The 18,835-nt window shown below is 41.2% G+C and overlaps 1 protein-coding gene across 3 annotated transcripts in view; it reads right to left on the reverse strand.

Moving 5' to 3' along the window:
- ZNF451 (zinc finger protein 451) overlaps window positions 1-16,469 on the reverse strand; it is a 38,838-nt gene extending 22,369 nt beyond the window's left edge. The window contains exons 1-7 of one of the 3 annotated variants that reach the window (XM_084513372.1): window positions 16,287-16,469; window positions 15,809-15,892; window positions 10,797-10,880; window positions 9,832-9,957; window positions 3,239-3,350; window positions 2,316-2,466; window positions 871-997 (exon numbers count right to left, since the gene is read on the reverse strand). In XM_084513372.1, coding sequence (XP_084369498.1) covers window positions 871-997; window positions 2,316-2,466; window positions 3,239-3,350; window positions 9,832-9,957; window positions 10,797-10,880; window positions 15,809-15,889 — 681 coding nt within the window. In that variant the 5' untranslated portion in view covers window positions 15,890-15,892; window positions 16,287-16,469. Of the gene's footprint in view, window positions 1-870; window positions 998-2,315; window positions 2,467-3,238; window positions 3,351-9,831; window positions 9,958-10,796; window positions 10,881-15,808; window positions 15,893-15,982; window positions 16,086-16,106; window positions 16,208-16,286 lie in introns of those variants that run through there. The other 2 variants (XM_084513370.1, XM_084513371.1) reach the window with 2 other exon arrangements.
- Between the last annotated feature and the right edge of the window lie 2,366 nt (window positions 16,470-18,835).

Genomic DNA, 18,835 nt, shown 5'->3' on the forward strand with positions numbered 1-18,835 from the left:
TTTGTTTAGGAAGAGATAACTCACTTTGTTATCTCCCCTTCCTTTCATACCAGAGTAATCCTATCCTTACACGCTGCAAGAGTCACTTCCTTTCACCAAACTTGTCTCTAACTCCTGCTAATGCCCCTGGACATAACAATATTGGTTATTAAATCACTAAACTTTGAAGATGCTATCTGGTATCCAATTCAACACCAAGCTGCTTAAATAAAACCAGGTACCCTGAAGGTAACAGCTGAGCATCTGTCACTGAACTGAAGGGAAAATCAGAGGACATCAGAAAAGACAGAAGGGAAAAGAAAGGAGGCAAGGAACAACAACAAAAAAAGCAAGTACTCTTAGCTTATATTCGAATCAAAACTCAAATGCTAGATTATCCTGTTCCCTTCCATAAATTAACTAAGTAATGGTAGACACACGTATCAATGGAGAGACCAAACACAGGGAAGAGTCAATCAAGTTTCTTTTTTCATCCTGTTGCCTCTTTTTCTGATTTCTTTTCTGCTGTTCCTCTTTACGTCCCCTTGCTTCACCCTAACCTCAATGCCTTCATCTTTTGTAGTTCTGGAGACACAAAAAAAGGGAACACCTTTTGACAGCACCAACAAGGACAAAAGGTTCAAGGCAGGCCTGCAGTCCCCTTGGAAGCACACCGCAGAGTACAACGTAATGGTCAGATTTAATGGCAATGCTGTCCGGATACACCAAGTGTTTGAAACACAGCACAATAAGAAAAACTATTTGGACCTACATCAATGGAGGTGGGGTGGAAGAGGGTTTAGAGGACAAAAACCAACAACGTATAGTTATATATCTTGACAACCCTCTATTATGTTCAGTCAGGTGAGTTACTTATCCTTTTGATCTTGCCTTAGATAAAAGATGATCAGTGTACTGCTGTAAGGTTGAAAATCTTTTGCAGCATATCACACAGGCAACAGCATTATTTGGGGGTCCATGCAATGTGACTGTTGGGTCACAAGGAGAGTGATCAAACCTAGAGAGGAAGAAATAATTAACAAACTAGGCCCCTCTCAACAGCAAAAATTGTTTTTCTTTTTTTTTTTTTTTAATAATAGGAAAATTTGGGTCTTTTGAAGCTACTGGACAACAACCAGTATCAAACCAACCTAACTTGCAAAATTCCTCACCTGTCATTAGCTGTATCAGCTGAAGTATCCCATGCAGAGCCAATTCTCTCTGCAGCTTATCAGTTATAATGAACTATTTGTAGAGGACTTACACTGTTCTTAAAAGTGAGAGAACTAATCAAATCTGCGTTTCCTAAAGATTTTTTTTTAACCTCCCTATATTGTTTTTGGCTGGAACAGAGTTAATTTTCCATACAGTAACTGGCATGGTGCTGTGGTTTGGACCCGTGACCAAAACAGTGGTGATAACACACTGATGTTTTACTTGTTGCAGAGCAGTGCTCACACAGAGCCAAGGACTTTCAGCTCCTGGTGCTGCCCTGCCAGCGAGGAGGCTGGGGGTGCACCAGGAGATGGGAGGGGGCACAGCCAGGACAGCTGGCCCAGGCTGGCCAAAGGGATGTCCCACACCATGTGGTGTCAAGCTCAGCAATAACAGCTGGGGGAAAAAAGGAAGCAGGCAGGGGGATGCTCAGAGTTATGGTATTTGTGTCCCTAAGTAACCATTATGCGTGATGGAGCACTGCTCTCCCAGAAAGGCTGAACATCTGCCTGCTGATGGGACATAGCGAATTAATTCCTTGTTTTGCTTTGTGTGTGGGTACAGCTTTTGCTTTACCTACTAAGCTGCCTTTATCTGAATCTATGAAATCTTTTACCTTTCCGATTTTATTCCCCTTCCCAGTGTGGAGAAGAGGGTAAGCAAGTGGCTGTGAGGTGCTTAGCTGCCTACTGGGGTTAACCCACAACACTCCCCCTTAGTTTTTCCCCTTACCAGCTTCCGGCTATGAACACACATCTGTCCTATAGCTACTCTTTGCTCATCTTTCTTTTCATTAGGAGCATCTTAACCTTTTGCTCTTTCACAAGTTTGGATGAAGAAGTAACATAACTGGAGCACAGAAATGTTGTTTCTCAGAAAACCAGGTATTAGAAATGCTTAGCAAGTGGAAGAAATAAATTTGGAATGAAAAACAAAACAAAAACAACTACAAAAGAACAACTAACCAGGAAGTTTAATCATAACACCTGTATAAAATCTGCAACACATTAACCTACCCTCCAAATGAGTTTTTTGTCACTATAGGCAGTTTAAAGTAGATTTGATGTATACGTCGTAAGCTTGAACATAGTTTACTACTATTTCTTGCAGTATGTCCTTACCTTTTCAGGTGACCTAGGAGAAGATGCCCATTATCAAAATTTCTGTTGCAACGCATCACAGGACAAGAAATGGGACTGCTGTTGACTTGTGTCTGACCTCCCCTCTGATAAGCACCCCTTCTTCCACTGTTAACGGTGCCCGGTTTGAGACCTGTGTTAGAAAACAAAACACTTAACCAGAATCTCACATATAGAGGCTTAAAAAAAAAAAAAAAAAAAAAAAGAAAAAGCAACACAAAACCAACATAACCAAACCCACAAAACCTAAAGCATTTAGAAATCAGGTTACATTGATTCTAGAAGTATGCTAGCAGTGCACTGTAATGTAATCCTATTACAAAAAGTCTCCCGTTTCAGCTGAAGAATCTCTCTCTTCAATCCCCAGTTAGATTACTTCTCTAATACTTTGACACACTTCCTCCAGGTCTTGCAGGAAACATTTTAAAATTGAAATTAAAAAAAAATATATATTTCAAACTCAAGTTATACTTACTTATGTAGGCATACTTTCCTGAGCAACAGTTCAATAAATATGTTCCTTCTGACAACTTTGCAGTAAAAGTTGTTAGCGCTGCCTTAATGGCTTTTATACTTCTTATATTTATTTTTCTAAGCAACAAAACATTTGAAGAATAGTTTTTGTGGAAACTAGTACAAAGTTCAGACTCTAAGATTTGGTTATGAGTAAGAGGCACCTGCAAGCTCCCTGGCAGTATTGCTTAACGCAATTATCAGCTGTTCTATTCTGCAATGCAGCACTTAGAAATCATCACTACTAAGTGAATTAGCAGTGACTCAGAAAACACATCACCAAAACCTAGTTTCAGCGTACGCAAATAAAAGCTGATTGCTCCTATAATGCATTCACTATTAATCTTTGGTTCCTTATTAAGTATTTGAAACCCCGTCATTCCTATACTTACCTGGCATTTTTAACCACTGGTCCACGCATAGTCTTGCGGCTTCTGTGTCACTGTGTTCCCGAATAAATTCTAGTTCCTGCAACCCGTGAGCATACTGGGAATCAACTTTCTCCTGAAGGTGAAAATATGTAAAGCAAGGTGTTAAACTTTTTTTTTTTTTTTAATTCAAAATTAAACATGTATATCAAGTTGGACTTTCAAAATTTACATGTGGCTCTCTACAATTTAAAAAAATAAAGAAAAAATTTAGAATGATTGGACTGACTTCTATATAACACAAAGGAGGAATATCAGAGCAATAAAATAACAAGAGAAGAGTGTTAAGTTTTGTGCCCTAAATAAAGGCTTCAGCTCTTGAAATATGCTTGCTGAAAATAATAAGTGAAAAAGTTCAAATATTGATCTTTTCCCTCTTCATTCCCTCTGAGAATATGAATCCTGACAATACAGAAAATCTCCACTAATATCACAATCAACTAAAACATATCTGTGTACTGAGTATCTTCGGAGAAATACAGCTAATAAAACTTGACCAGACTGGCCAAATGAGAAGTTATAGAAATAGTTTTCTTCTCAAATAAATTCAAGAATACTAACAAACACAGCTCAGGTTTTCATATGGCCCACAGGAACACCACCTGCTAACTAGATAGTTTTATAGAGCAACTATTCACAATATATAATTCCTTTGTAGGAGAAAAAAGTCAATTAACTTACTTCTCCCACACTTACTTAAGTTTGTGAAGCATATCCATAACCAAGACTGTATGAACAAATAACAATAGAATGAAAAATAAATAAGAAAAAGCTTTCCTTAGCATTTTCCTAACACCATCCTTGGTGACACAAGATTTTATGTATCTATTTGAAAAAAGAAACTGCGTTGAAAGCCACAAACAGAAAAATTTCTTAAGTTCTACTAGTTACTAAAACTTAGCTCCTTAGATGGGTCAAAGCTAACTATGACAGCTCATTATCCTGAAATAATTCCAGATACTGAACAAAAAATGCCAACCTGACTCAGCTACATCCCATTTTATCCACTGGTCTTGTTTCTACAGAGGTGTGTGTGTGTTTTCCAGATACCAGCTATCTGGTGGCATACCATTATAGGACCATCAGGCTATGGCAAGGTACAGAGCCACAACCCACGACCTTAACAATCACAGAATTATAGGGCTTATTACACTGCTGTTCCTGAAAAGACATCAGAAAGAACACCTGAAAGTACACAACAGCAACATCTGTAAACATCTCAAATTTCAAGCACTGCACTTACAAACATTTGGTTGCCGCACGGGGCTCCACTGCCAGCAGCTTCCTGTCTCTGAGATGAAAACTTAATGGTGCATTTTGCAGATGGCAGCTCATGCTTCCAGTGCTCAGCCTAGCATGCAGGCTGCAGCATATTAAGTCCCTTCCCATAGCAATGTGCACATCACATTATTCACCCTCCGTTCTAGTGATCTCCTGGCTGGTACCATACCAGATAACAGCAAATCATCAGACTGAGGAGAGCACTTTCTGCTTTTTGGGCCATTTGTATCAGTGCATCTTCTTCCAGAATTTGATGACTAGTAAAAGTGATCACCTGCTCCTTTGCAAAGATGGTGTTTACATCTCAAATTCTAACCTTCACACCTTCTTCAACAACAGTATAAATGAAGACAACGTTACCTCATAGTACAGCAATTGGCTGGAAGATCTACTTCTTATTTTACACAGAGAATCAGAGACACATTTCAAAATGTAGGAAAAGAGGACTTTACATGCTGAAAAAAAATAGAAGTTGCCTCTGTGATATGCCCACAACACAAACACATCAACTTCAGTATGCTAAGGGCTTCATTTGCTGGTTCCAGGTAAGGTGCTGAACACCTGGGTGCTCTGCAAGTAAAAGGAGATTGGGGAAATTCTTGTAAAGAATGTGGTCATTCAGAAAAGGAGAGGTTGATGAATGCTGTTTGGAGGGTGCAAGAGGATGAGGAGTAGTCCACCCAGTACTCCTTGACAGAGATTATTGAAGGACCACTTTCCCAATAAAGCACAAAAAGTATAGATTTTTAAAGACAAGAATTAAACGCCACAGTTAATGATGAGGGTGTTACGTGCAATCTTTCACTCTGAAAAAGAAGAGAGAAACCCTACTACCTCTTAGCAAGCAAGAGCACAACTTCCTTTTCTCCTCACTGATTTTAGGCAACAGCCACATGACAGAGTAGACAGTCCTGTTTCCTCACATATATTTTAAGAACAGGCCTCCTCTGATGTGATACCAGTTTTGACTCTTTTTTTCAAGAAGAAAGAGTGTTTGTGCCAAATATTACAAGACACGACAGTTTCTTTACAAAGAGCCATCCTATGTTTGAAAAAATTCGAGGCATGCAGCCTGAGCATTCTCATACAAAAGCATCTCAAGGCAATGACTACATCAGTGTGCTGTCTTTTAGGCTTGCTCATTTTCACAAGATTGGCTGCTCTCAACTCCCCGAGTTCTGCTACCCTTCAGCTTTCAAAAAGGCATGGCAAGGATTTGCAGATCACATAAGATTTTTCTATCATCACTTCCAATCCCAGATGACAAGAATTCTTCAAAATGACAGTAAAGATCCCCCAAGCATATTAGAAGGAACTCTGAAAATATCCAATGCTCTGCAGCCTTCAAATATTTACTGTTTAGATATCTCTTACACAGAAAGAATACTTCACAGTAGTGTCAGCTTAATTCTGTCAGTACATCTTCTCAAGTTATTTAGTAAAGCCTAGAGCTATGGAAACCTCATCTAGACCAGACAGAACATTTGGAAATAACAGTTTGGAATAAATAATCTTACACTGGAAAATCTATCCTAATGATTAAAATTCTTACTCAACCCAATCTTCTGTTAACAGCATCTCTCCCTATTGAATACGGTGAATCTGTCCCACAGTGTGACCACCACCTTCAAGGCAGCTTCAGCTGGTCAGATCAAGAATAAATTCTGCCCAGCCAGCACATCCCTCAAAAACGGTTTTTCAATCCCTTCAACAACTACACCCCTCTAGCAATTGATTGTCAGTGTTAGGGTGAACTTCTTTTACTACTAACTTCGGTCAAGTTCACTTTCACAAAAACAAATATATAAATATCTCTAAGTCAAATCAAAAAGCCATTACAGATATTACATTAATAGCTTGAACAAACTACATTGCTGTACAGCATACCATTAGCAGCTAATGCATGTGTTCCTCTCAAAGGAAATTTATTCTTCATCTTTAGAAAAACTGCTAGCTTGCTTTGAGGTTCAACAACCAAAGCAAACAAGAACCAAAAAACATGCACACGCAAGGTGGCTAAAGGCAACCTACCTCAAGAGATAGCTTTTGTTATTTCTGGTTTGGACTGTGGTTTTTCTGTGGTTAAGCATAGAAAACCTCTCTTACAGACAGAAATCAAAGTTACCACGACTGGGATGGCAACCTTTTCACAGAAAATGTTCTGGTATATGGAGGGAAGAACCTGCTCCACGGCTCCAGGAGTGGACTCAAGTGGACTCAAAAGGAGCTCCCAAATGGACTCCCTTCTTTTCCCTGCAGCTATCTGCACAGCGATCAAATCAAATGATCAAATTTGATCACTGATCAAATACCATATCAGCTGTGAGCATGAAAAGGATGCCTTATCTCCCACAAACCACACACCGGTGTATCTGTGAGGGCCATACAGTTCTCTCTTTGAAGGAGACAGATCCGTGGTTGGACACACATAATTCCCCTCATCTCCTAAAGCGAGATAACCTTAGCCCCCCAGCTAAACCTGGCTCACAAGCTTGCAAACAGGTAATTCCCATTATAGTGCAGCCTGACACAGCATTAAATGAATGCCAGACTGGGACTGCAACAGTGTTTCCCATTTCGTAGTATATTTCATGACTAATAAGAAGCGATTTTTTTAAAATATCCTGAAAACAATGTTTTAAGGAAACAGTGCTTCCAGTAAATAAAAGGTTGCTTTTTGGTTTTTGTTTTTTTTTTTTGTTTGTTTGTTTTGTTTTTTTTTTTAATATAAGTAAATTTTAGATTTATTCTTGTTTCCTATATTTTTTTCTTCATATATAAAAATACATGCAAAACGAAAAAAAACGTGCTGACATTTCTGATGATTCTGAAGATTTCTTCCTTATATGCATCTTGACAGTGAGATGTTCTGCTTCCATGGCCAGATTTAGCAACAGATTTGCTTTCAAGAGAAGGGACAGAGAAGGAAAAGAATCCTCTACTAGAGCTCTGTAATACAAGTGACTGTGTTTTCCGAAGCCTGAAGATACAAACGTCTGTTGGAGAACCAAAGTCAGCACAGGTCTGGCAAAATCATCAGCAGATAGCAATAAAGGATCCTTCTTTCTGTGGAAAACCCCCACAAAATCAGCTCAATCTCCCTGCCAGAGGTAAGAGGCACAGTGCTGCTAACAAAGCTCTGGGGCAGTGGGAATGCCCTGAGCTCAGACTCAAGGCTCAGCTCAAAGGTGCCCCAAGATTTATGCACAGCACTTTCTGCAGCTTTGACCATGACGCAGAGGAGGGGCATACAAGATGTTCTGTGCTAGAAACAGCAAATTAACAGAGACTCAGGATCCTGGTAATTCCTTGTGTCACCAAAGCAGCCAAAAAGTTTGATTAAAAAAAAGAATTAAAAAATAAATAAAAACGGAACAGAAAACGGTCACTGAAACCAGTCAGCTTGCTCCACTACCAAGCCAAAAAAAAAAAAAGAGGGGGGTGGGACAAGTTTCACTGTGAAAAGTAATTATAACTTTGCAGACTGCATTACCTGTTGCCACCCAGTAGGAAAACATTCATCATCATCAAAGGATTTCCTATCCTTCACTCTCAGACTATTTCTAAAGCTACACAGCTATTGCTGACTCCACTTTACAGCTCAAAAACTATGTGGAGACATTAACAAATTGCCAAATTCTACGTGGAGGAGGCAGGAGAGGGATGTAGGCCTCTGCTCAAAGCTACCTTAGACTACATCCAACAGACTTTTACTGGGTTGCATTACAGTTGCAGAGACTGTAGTGGACTGTAACAGCCCTTGTAACTGTAGTGTAATTGGGTGGCTTTAAAGGTCAGTAACAGTGGTTCAGAAAACTGGGCTAGAAAGCCAGCACCTTTAGGGAAAGCAATTAAAAAAACTTTTGGTTCGTGAAATTATTCCATAATATTTCATTAAGTTATCAACTCCTTCAGGTTGGAAGGGATATCAAGAGAAATTAGTCCAACCTTGTGCTGAAATTGCAGATCAGCTATGGGTTCAAGACAGGTTGCTCAGGGCTTTATCCACTTGGGTCTTGAACACCTCCAAGCACCATCTACACAACTCCCCTGGGCAACCTATTCCAATGCCTCCTTATCCTCATATTCAATTCTTTTCCTCTCTACCATGTACCCAGACAGAACTTTTCCTTTTTGAATTTACGACCACTGTCTTATGTTCCTCTGCCACACACGTAAATAAAAAGCCTGGCTTTGTGTCCTTGACAATCTGCCTGGAGGCACTGGGCGTTGCTGTTAGGTCCCCCTGAAGCTGCCTCTTCTCCTTGCTGACCAAGTCCAGCTCCCTCGGCCTCTCCTGACAGGGAAGTGCTCCAGCCTCTGACCATCTGATAGACTTGCCTTATTTAATCTTTTTCTTGTTCCACAGGGCCCAAATCCAGTTATAGCATTCCACCCACATGTGGTCAAATGAGTGCCAAGGGCAATAATCAATCCCTTCCCCTCCATCCAATCCCGATCATATAGCTCACGATCCTGTTGTAACCCTCTGCTACCAGGGCATGCTGCCTGCACTTTGAGCCTCCCACCCACAAGGACGCTTGGGTGTTTGTCCACAGCTGCTCCTCAGCCAGTCAGTCTCAGCCTGTATCAGTGGAGGGCGTTGCTCTGTCCCAGGTGCAGCACTTCCGTACATGTCCTTGTTGAATTTCACGAGGTTCTTGTCAGTCCATTTCTTCCAGTTGCCTCTGCCTGAGTCAGCTTGCTGACTGCAGAGTTGCCTCTGCAGTCAGCTTGCTGACTGCACCTCCTAGTTGGTACTACAACCAAAAATCCATGCCTTCCAAATGACTGCACCATACAATTCATAGGATTTGGCTCTGCAGTTATACCTTTAACTTACAAAATATTGTCTCATTACAAAATAATACCTGATATGGACATTTAATGTAGCAAACAGCATTCTAAAAATCTCATACAAAAGTAATTATTTCACTAGATTTGCCACATGGTTTTGTGATAACTGATATTCTTTGATTATTTAACCAGAATAACTGATACAAAGCTCCCTGTGCCACACACACTAACAAGTGAACTGGTTTTTGCCTTTTGCATGAAGTTACTACCTTTTCCTCTTAAGAACTGCAATAAGACTACCAGTTAAAGGCCACTGAAGATCAGAAGTCCGTATCATATTTCAAACAATGCCCCAGAAACAAAAATCTAGGTGTTAGTTCCAGGCTGGGCTCACCAATCTTTTTATTCACTTCATAGTGAAAACACAGTTGTGACTACTGTACTATGCACTTCTACTGAAACAAGAACACATCCAGTACCTTAAAGGCTTTGTTTTTCTCTTCCTTTTGCTGTTTCTCTACTTCAACGTGGCGTGCCAGACGATCCAGCGTTGATGCAACTCGTTCTTTCTGATAGTCAATGTGATCTTTACGCCTAGCATTTCTCTACAATTAAAAAGTTAAAACTTTTATTTGGTAATTATTACATTAGTAACAGACCTTAATACTGTAAAAAGCAAAGCCCAAGCAATCAGGATGTAATTCAGTACAAATAGTCTGATCTTAAGTTCCACAATCATCACAAGGGAGTGAGACAATGCATGTACAGAAGATCTGCCTTCCCTTACAACCCAGGTTTATTGCACACAGGTCAAGAGACAGCCACTGCTGACAAAATCAACTGCAGTAGCTTGTTCTCAGTCACTGTCCCTCTCAAAAGTACCACAGAGTGGACACAAGAAGCTTGGGGGATACATGAATTGACCAGCTTGCTTCTGACTCAAATCATTAGGACAGCTTACAAAGAATGAAGTTAGGACCAGACTGAGAGCAGAGTAAGATCCTACAGCCTAAGCACTCCTCCTAAAAAGTCCTTGTAGAAGGAAAATGCCTCAGATTAGGCAGATACATTCACAGGCTTCAGAATGAAAATTGACTTCTAAAGTCGCTTTTAAAGTGACATTTTCCTTCCCTTTTCTTCATTACAGTTGTCAAAAACAGTGAAAGACAAGTAAAAGCTCTAAATTCATCATAAGAAGGCAGAAAATCCGTCTGGAAAAAAAATGAATTGTTAGCCTACTTTTCCTAATTACTCAACATAAGGTGAAAAAAAAAAAAAAAAAAAGAAGACTTAAATGCTAGCTTATTTATTAATTACTTGTTAAACTACCTCTAACAAGTTTTTTCCATGGAGAGTAGGTGACGGGAAAAATACAAGAGACTAGTTTATTTATTTATTTATTCTTCTAACTGAGAAGTCCCAAGATACGTTCCAACATACTCACATGATCGTAGGAACTGCTGTTCGGTTCTTCATCTTCACTACTGACCAGATCGATGCATTCAAGTACAGGTCTTAAGGGTCCTTCCTGAAAAAGCGTTAAAAATACACACGTACAAAAGCATTACATTGTGTTCCCTGAAGGTAAAGTATTGCTCTCATTAGAGAACATTGGTAGCACTACGAATATTTTAAGGGGAATTTCACCAAGGTTCCAAGAGAGTGTATTAACGAAATTCCTGAAAGACAACTTAACAGACTTAGGCACAAAATTGGTAAAATATGCACATATAGGAGATATTTACAAATAATTCAACTATCAACTTAACATATGAATATCAACTCCCAAAACCAGAATGAACAATCTTGGCCTGCTTAAGAGCCTTACACTCTTCACCTTCTCAATCAACTTAAAATCTACATTTTTAATTAGAAACGTTCAACTTGTGCCATTACTTCAATGGTACTAGGGTATCAGACTATCACCAAGAAAGGAATAGTTTTAGATTTTACTAAACACAACTAAGAGGTGGTAGTTTTTTCACAGAATTACTTTTGTTTTGTTTTTAAGAAGACACAAATTAAATTAAACTCCAACTGCCAAGTAAATTAAACTCCTGAAGGACTTCAGATATTATGAAAGTGAGAAATAGCTTCACACACATTTATAACCTGAAGTCTATGCCTTTCTAAGGATGTTGTCCTTGAATGTTTCCTGATATAGGCATCTTGAGAAACTTCACACCGATTGTATGCGACCTCAATGACCTGCTAGTCTAGATATTATCAACACCTGATGATTTACACGCCCTCAAATCCCTCCATTTTTACATTCTGTCCGGTGCTATTGGGTAGATAGCAGAACATTGTGACAAACATAAAAAAGCAAACAAAAAAGAAATCATACTTTTATGCTTTAACTAATGAGACTCTAATAAGCAATCAGGTCCTATATTTTTGGAGAAGACACACAATATATCTCGAGCTCCATGCACACCCATTGTGATGAGTCTTCCAGTTTTAAAGGCAAAAAGAAGCACTATGTCCACAGTCTGATGTCACACACATAAAAAAACAACAGCAATTAGCAACGTATCATGCTATATCATTATCACATCTCACCTAGATAATCAGGAAAATGCAATAGGAAAAGTAAGCCTGCATACACCAAACGAAAATATGCCTAGCTACTCTAACTCACACCCCTGATCGCTGCCTAGGAACATAGACAACTTCCCCGGTAATTACGTTGGCCTCATTTTTGTGGCAATTATGCACAGAAGAGAGGCAAAGATAACTAAAAATCTCCACATGCTGTAAACAGCTTCCCATCCAAATTTATTTCATCCCAATCCTGCTAGATTCTGAAAGCTATTACCTAACCTCAAAGTCAATGAACAAAATCAAAGATAGTTTTTGTTTTTTCTTTTAGTTTTGTACAGGCAATTCCATCCACACCATGTAGTATTACCCTTTTGTCTGTCAATGCTGCTGGCAGATGCCACCCAACCATTAATAACTCCAGAGGTGTTCCTTATTCTTGGAAGCTAAACTTTCCAGGCAGATGAAGGACTCCAGGCAGTCAACAATTCACTGATTTCTTGAGGAGGCACAGTGCTGTACCCATTACCTCTGCCATATCTTTGGCAGTGTCCTGAACATCTTAAAAATCAACCAAGGAGGGCCGGTTACGAGGATATACTGCCTCATGAGAAGTAGCAGAGAACTGCAGCAGCATGCAATTCTCTCCACTGTGTTTACTGCATCTCATTCTTTCCATTCTTCCACCTTTCAAGGCCGTAAACTTGCTGAGCTGAGCAGGCATAAACAGCCCTCACTGTCTCTCACTGGGAAGGAGCAGGGATGAGACCTTGGACAAAGGACAAAATTTATACGAATTCAGCTGCAGGACTCACATTATCCCTAAAGAGTGCTTAAATTCTAAGAATTAAGGAGAATATGATTTTCTAAACTAAATCTGAAGAATCCACAATGGATTAGCTTTTGTAGAAAACGACAGCCTCTATAAATCCGTAAGAAATTAAATCCTCAGAAGAAACAACAGGTGCTTGCACGTCACAGCTCAAAGATGCCATCAGAGCATCCAACCGTCTCATCAGTTCAGCAGGGGGGTTTGAGATGTTCAAGTCTGGTTCTGACAGCTGTGGCTCCCTCAAATGAAAAGATTTTCCTTATTTCTCTTTATTCGATTCCCTTGGTTCAGCTCAGCAAGCAACTACTCCAAAGTTCGGAAACTGACAACTGAAAAGCAGAATAATGACATGCTTTCAAGCCTAATGATCACAACAGTAAATTCAATTAATTGTAAGTAGTATTTCACTTGCTTAGTGTTGTTTGCATGCACAAAACATTATTTTCCTTCTGCATTTTATACTTTTTACTAAACATTTTTTATGCATTTGTTAGTTTGCATTCCAACTTGAATACAAATACAATATGGCAATTTTTAAAAATTACTTCTCAAAGATATACATCCTTATTTCCCTCCCTCCCCTTTTTTCTGGAAAAGGGAAAAATAAGAAAAAAAAAATCTATCCACCTGTATACACTCTTGAATAATAATGCAAATCTCAAATGCAGCACTTAGGCTAGTTTGTGCTGCAGTAGTCTAAAGGTTAAGCCACCAAAATTAAAAATAAATACTGAAAAGAACTACAGTCCTGGGTCAGATCGACAACTCATCTGGGCTACAACAGATACCTTGAGAAAGTGGAAAAATCAGGGAAAACAGTGAAATTCTATCCCGAGCATATCTACCTGGCAACTGCTGAGGTCGACACATGAGGACCCTTGACTGAAAGCTGTCATCAAACGTCAGAGCCTGGGTTATCATCATTATCAGCTGTCATCAAATGTCAGAGCCTCTCTCTCAGAAGAGACTCCAACACTTCTCTGAGAGTACCAGTAGGGATGAGTAGCCCAGGCTCATCCCTACAGCTGTGTTCCTTCGGTTCCCCAACTGGTTAAACTAAATAGTAGCACAGTGCAAAGACAGTGCCAACCCTGAGGACTCCAGCACTGCAAGAGATTTATGGGCTCCTTAAAACCTCTGTAGGGATTCAAAGAATTCCAATTGTTTTTGATCTATCAATTTTTCTAGTATCGCTGGTTCCTAGCAGTTCCTGCTCACTTCCCTCGGTACGTTTCATGTCACACATTCCCAACTCTTTTGCTCCCTAAGACACTTTTCTGTGTCTATACCACTTAATTATGACTAATAATGACTGTGAATTAAGTTCAAGCAATAACTGGAAATGTGTAGGTCGCCCCCAAGTGTTTTAGGCAAGATAGTGTCATGCAGTTATACCACACCCCTTCTCTAGATCTCCACAAAAAGTATTAGTTTTCCTAAATCACAGAATCAGACAGGTTGAGGTTGGCAGGGGCTGTGTCTGGGCAGCTTCCTATAGATCTATGAAATGAAAATAAGTAAATAAAATACATCATGTACACGAGCACACACACAACAATCTTTCATGAAAAAATGAACACGTTGAGATATTCAGCGGGCTTCTCCAACCCAATTTATGTAGTACCACTTGGTGCACTGGGTCCTTGAGGCATGCAGTACCTGAAAGATCAGGTAGCATTCATACACAGTGTTTACGAAGCCCCTGCACATCTAGCCATACACATTATTATATGGAAACACTGATCTAAAAGCTATAAAAATAAATTAGAAATCCTTCTGAAAGGTGCACGTTTACTACAGGTACGTGTGGTAGTGATCCAACATGGGGATGCAGCCAGTGTCAGACACCTGTCCCCTTGTGTTCATCAGTGACCACAGCAACCTCCCGGGACACCAACCCTGCACAAACAAGGCTAAGCAGCCTTCCTCCCAGACAGGCCAGCCTGTCTCAAACCAGTCATCACAGGACCACAAAGCATCTGTGCTTTGCACGTGCAAAAACAAGAAAAAAAAAGGTAGCAGAACCGCTGATTTTACACGTTTCTTTTCTTTCAGTTGGTGTTCTCAGCTCTACCGCAGCCCTTCAATCATTGCACGCCCAAAGCTATGTTACCTTCCTCATTCTTCGCCCAGCGTTTTAAGAAAGTGAGGCTTATACAATCATTCTACACGTGAGCGCTTGCCCGTTTATTTAAAGAACTCTGAACTCATTAGTCAATTCTGGTAATATTCAACCAAAATATCAAGAAGTCTCAGAGATGATCAAGTATTTATAGGTTTAGCAAAAACATGTGTATGCCCCTTATACCTCAGCACCTAAATACCTGTGCAGAAAGGTGTACAATGAATTTAGACTTTATCAAACACCATGAAAAGCAGGAAGAAATTTACTGCCAGTTACTTTTTAGCATTAAAAATATGAGAAATCCATAGGAAGCCACCCATTTTCAGTCCTAGCATCAATTAACAGAATCTTTCTTATTTGTGCGACTTCTGCTTTAGGAGAAACCATCTTTCTGTTCTTGCACATGCGCCTGCCATCCAGCACCAATTGACTGATGCTGGATTGAGGCTAGAGCACTGGCAGCATGAAAAACACCCTGTTTTCCTTGGGTATCTGACAGATATAAGTATCTTAAGGTTAGGTGTGTGTAAGGTGAACGGGTAACTGGTGCTGTAGTGTAGGTACAGGACACTGCTTCACAATTTGAGAAGACTGCTTAAGGCCTCTTACCTCGTTACCTTTGATGAGGCTGCTCATTAAGCACCCCGCCACAGGACCAGCAGCGCCTGACCTTGCCGTGTACCCCCGGCCCCCTCGCACCCCACACTCACCCGCTGGGCTGCTCGGCTCTAGGCTCGCCCTGTAGGACCCACTGGCATCACCCAGCACCTTCCCAACGAAGGGGTCAAAAATGCTTTTGATATAAGCTTGTTATCTGTTTAATACAAACTTGTTATCTTAAAGATGACGCCGACGACTTCCAGATGGCACAGATTTTGCTGATTTTGGTCCCGTTTGAAAGGCACGCGTTAAGTTTTCTGCCCCAAGCCCCCGTGTGCAGGCGCGGGGTCCTACTTACTCCAACAAACTCAATCTCGTCCTCGCTTTCGGAAGCCGACGACCTCCTCTCGGAACCGGCGGCCGAGCCGTAGGGCTCCATCACCTAGGGAGACACAAACCCCAAATCCCCTCACCACCGCGGATTTCAATTTGCCAGCCCCCCCGCCCCCCAATCCCCAAACCGCGGCCTAACCCAGGCAGCGCCCCGGTGCCGGCGTCCCCAGGGGGAGAAGCACCCGTGGGGGCTCGGCACCACCCCGAGGGGCTCGGCATGGCCCCGGGGGGCTCGGCACCACCCCGCTGCCCCCAAAACCCACCCTGGGGCCGCTGCCCGCCGCAGCGCCGCTTCCTCTTCCCCCGGGGGCGGCGGGGAAGGGGGAGAGGCGTGGCGGCAGCGCGGCTTGCCGGGACTTGTAGTCGCCGCCCGGCTTCACCCCTTTCCCCTTCCCCTTCTCCATCCCCTCCCCGCTGGCGGTGCGCGGAGCCCGGGGACCCACGCGGTGGTGCCGGGACCAGGACCGGGGCCGGGGCCGGCCATGGCGGCGGGCGGCGGCCAGGGCGCGGAGGCGGGAGCGGGAGCAGCAGGAGGAGGCTGTGGGGCGATGGCGCCCGTGCCCTGCTCCCTGCTCGCCCCCCGGGCACCGTTGTCCCGGCGCCGGTAGCCGGGCGGGGAACGTTGTGGCCGCCCTGTTTGAAAGAGGCTTCGGTTCTGAGGGAGGGGTGGGGGAAAAACGTGTCCTCCCCCCCCCCGCCTCGGGGCTCCCTCCTCATGCCCCCTGCCCCGCCCGCACCATGTCTCAGGGGTGGAAGCTGTGTGGTAACCACCGGGCCTCGGCTCTGGTGGCTTCATGCAGCGTGGGCAAGCTCTGAAGATTTAAAAGAAACATTACTCTGGGGATCTGCGACCCCTTTTCCATTATAATTTGAGTTTCCTGGCTGGGGAGTGCGCTGCGGCAGCCAGGCTCAGTGGGGGAGCGGGGTGGGCGACAGGGGTGTCTGTGGTGGGTTCTGCTGCTACGAAACGCTGAGGGAAAATAAATGGGCTTGTGAATGTTAATGGATGAAATGTTGATATCTTGGAGACCTGTAACTGAAAATGATGAGATCCTGAAATAAAATGACACAGCTAAGATAAATTCATCTATTTATTTATTTATTTTGTTGACTTGTTTTCATGCCTTTTATCTACTACTGCTCTCCTCCCTTCATCCCACAGTTACCTTGAGCCACCCCAAGTACACATGAATTGCCTTTGCTCAACGCATTAACGCTGGGTAAATAGGAACATGTAATGGCACAGTTGTGTGCCTACAGGAAAGACCTAAATGCACACAAAGCATGTCACTATTCCTCCTTACTAAATTTTGTATACCTGAGAAAGATTTGAGGACAGTATGTTAAGTTTTGGTGATTGGAAGCTTTGTGAAAGAAATAACGCATCACAGGGCACTTAATGTCAGCATTAATTTAATGCACATTTCTTGTAAGCAAGTTACTGTACTGTAAGTTTTAAGCCCCATTTCATGTGTGAATGAAAACAGCTCTCTGGTAGACATACTGAGATGCTGAATGGCAAAAAACAACCAACCACCCAAACACCACAATGACTGAAATATTTTTATATAGATTTTCTGTTGTGTGAACTCAGAATTAGCCCCTTCAGTGAGATGTAATTCTTGTTTCTTTTTTACTGTTTGACTACTAATTAAAATAGACTAGGTAACACATTTGTACAACTTCATCACTATTGTTGAGGTGTATAAACAAAACTAAACTACTGCTTAGAAAAACCAAGTCCTTGTCGATGCCTAAAATTTCATATTTTGCATTTTAACTTATATGTGCTAACAGAACGTTGATAGTGGCTGTTCTGTTTGTAGCTTGTATTTGCACTTAGTTACTTTTTATTCTTGAATGTAGATAATATGATGTGCAATAATATTGGGTTAATAGAACAAGGTGGCATTGCTTTTTGAAACTGCTCCTCTGTGAAAATGACACTCAATTGAACAGAAAATTTTCAGCAGTAACTCAAGTAAGTGAAGGGTGTTTGCTATTGCAGTGATCCATCCAAACATCCTCCAGCTATGCAAGCAATTACAGCCAAAAAAAAAAAAAAAAAAAAAAAAGAATAGCAAGAGGATTGATACATGTAATCATGTCAGCATTGACAGTATGCTAATGAAACTCTGAACTCCAAAATAACAGTATTTTAGGTAATGCCTGAGAAAGCACAGGCTTAGGACAAGTTTTAGACAGTTCTTATGCAGACTTAGTTTCATGCAGAAGAGAAAAAATGCAGCCTGCAGCCTTCTTGGCTGGTGGACCAACTGCAATGCAGATTCACCATCTCACTTTTCATGATTTTTTTTTTTTCCCAAAGGTAGCAGCAGACAAACCTAGGAGAGCAGGGGGTACCCATGTTCTGCTGGTGAGTTAAAATCTGCAAGTCCAAACCTCCAAGTGAAGTCTGAGGATTAAACAGGATGTGGAAGCTTTTTTTCTGAGCAGATCTCATCTTCTCACACAGGCTCAGCAGTATTATTGTCACCCAACTCCACATACTCATTATATGCCTTTAAAACAATTATTTTCTTTTATAGAATTAAAAAAGATCCTCGCTCCTTAAAGTGAAACATTGCCTTTTTTACCGCTGATTTCCTTCTTGTATTAGCATTGCATACTGCCACCTACTCTTGATCTAGAAAATGTAGATGTATTTTTTGACTCTTATCTATATACTGTAATTGAACTTGACATGCATGAAAAACACTGAATTCAATAGTGTATTTTTTCAGTTTATCTCATTCTTCACATATCTTAATATCTTCCCTCCTTAGACAGCAGGTGTTTTTAATGAGCAGTTCATAACAACGTCCAAATTCTTTGCTGCTATAATCTTCAATTTCAATCTAAAATGCAGCAATAAAAGCAAATTGTTCAAATGACTGGCTTTAGTATTGCTTTGTTTTCAGTACTGAATCTCCCATAGTCTCTATATGCTGTGCAGTCATATTGCCATTACGCTTTTCTGCACTAGCTGTCA

The sequence above is a fragment of the Aythya ferina genome (genome assembly GCF_964211825.1).
Source record: "Aythya ferina genome assembly, chromosome: 3".
Taxonomy (NCBI): Eukaryota; Metazoa; Chordata; class Aves; order Anseriformes; family Anatidae; genus Aythya; species Aythya ferina.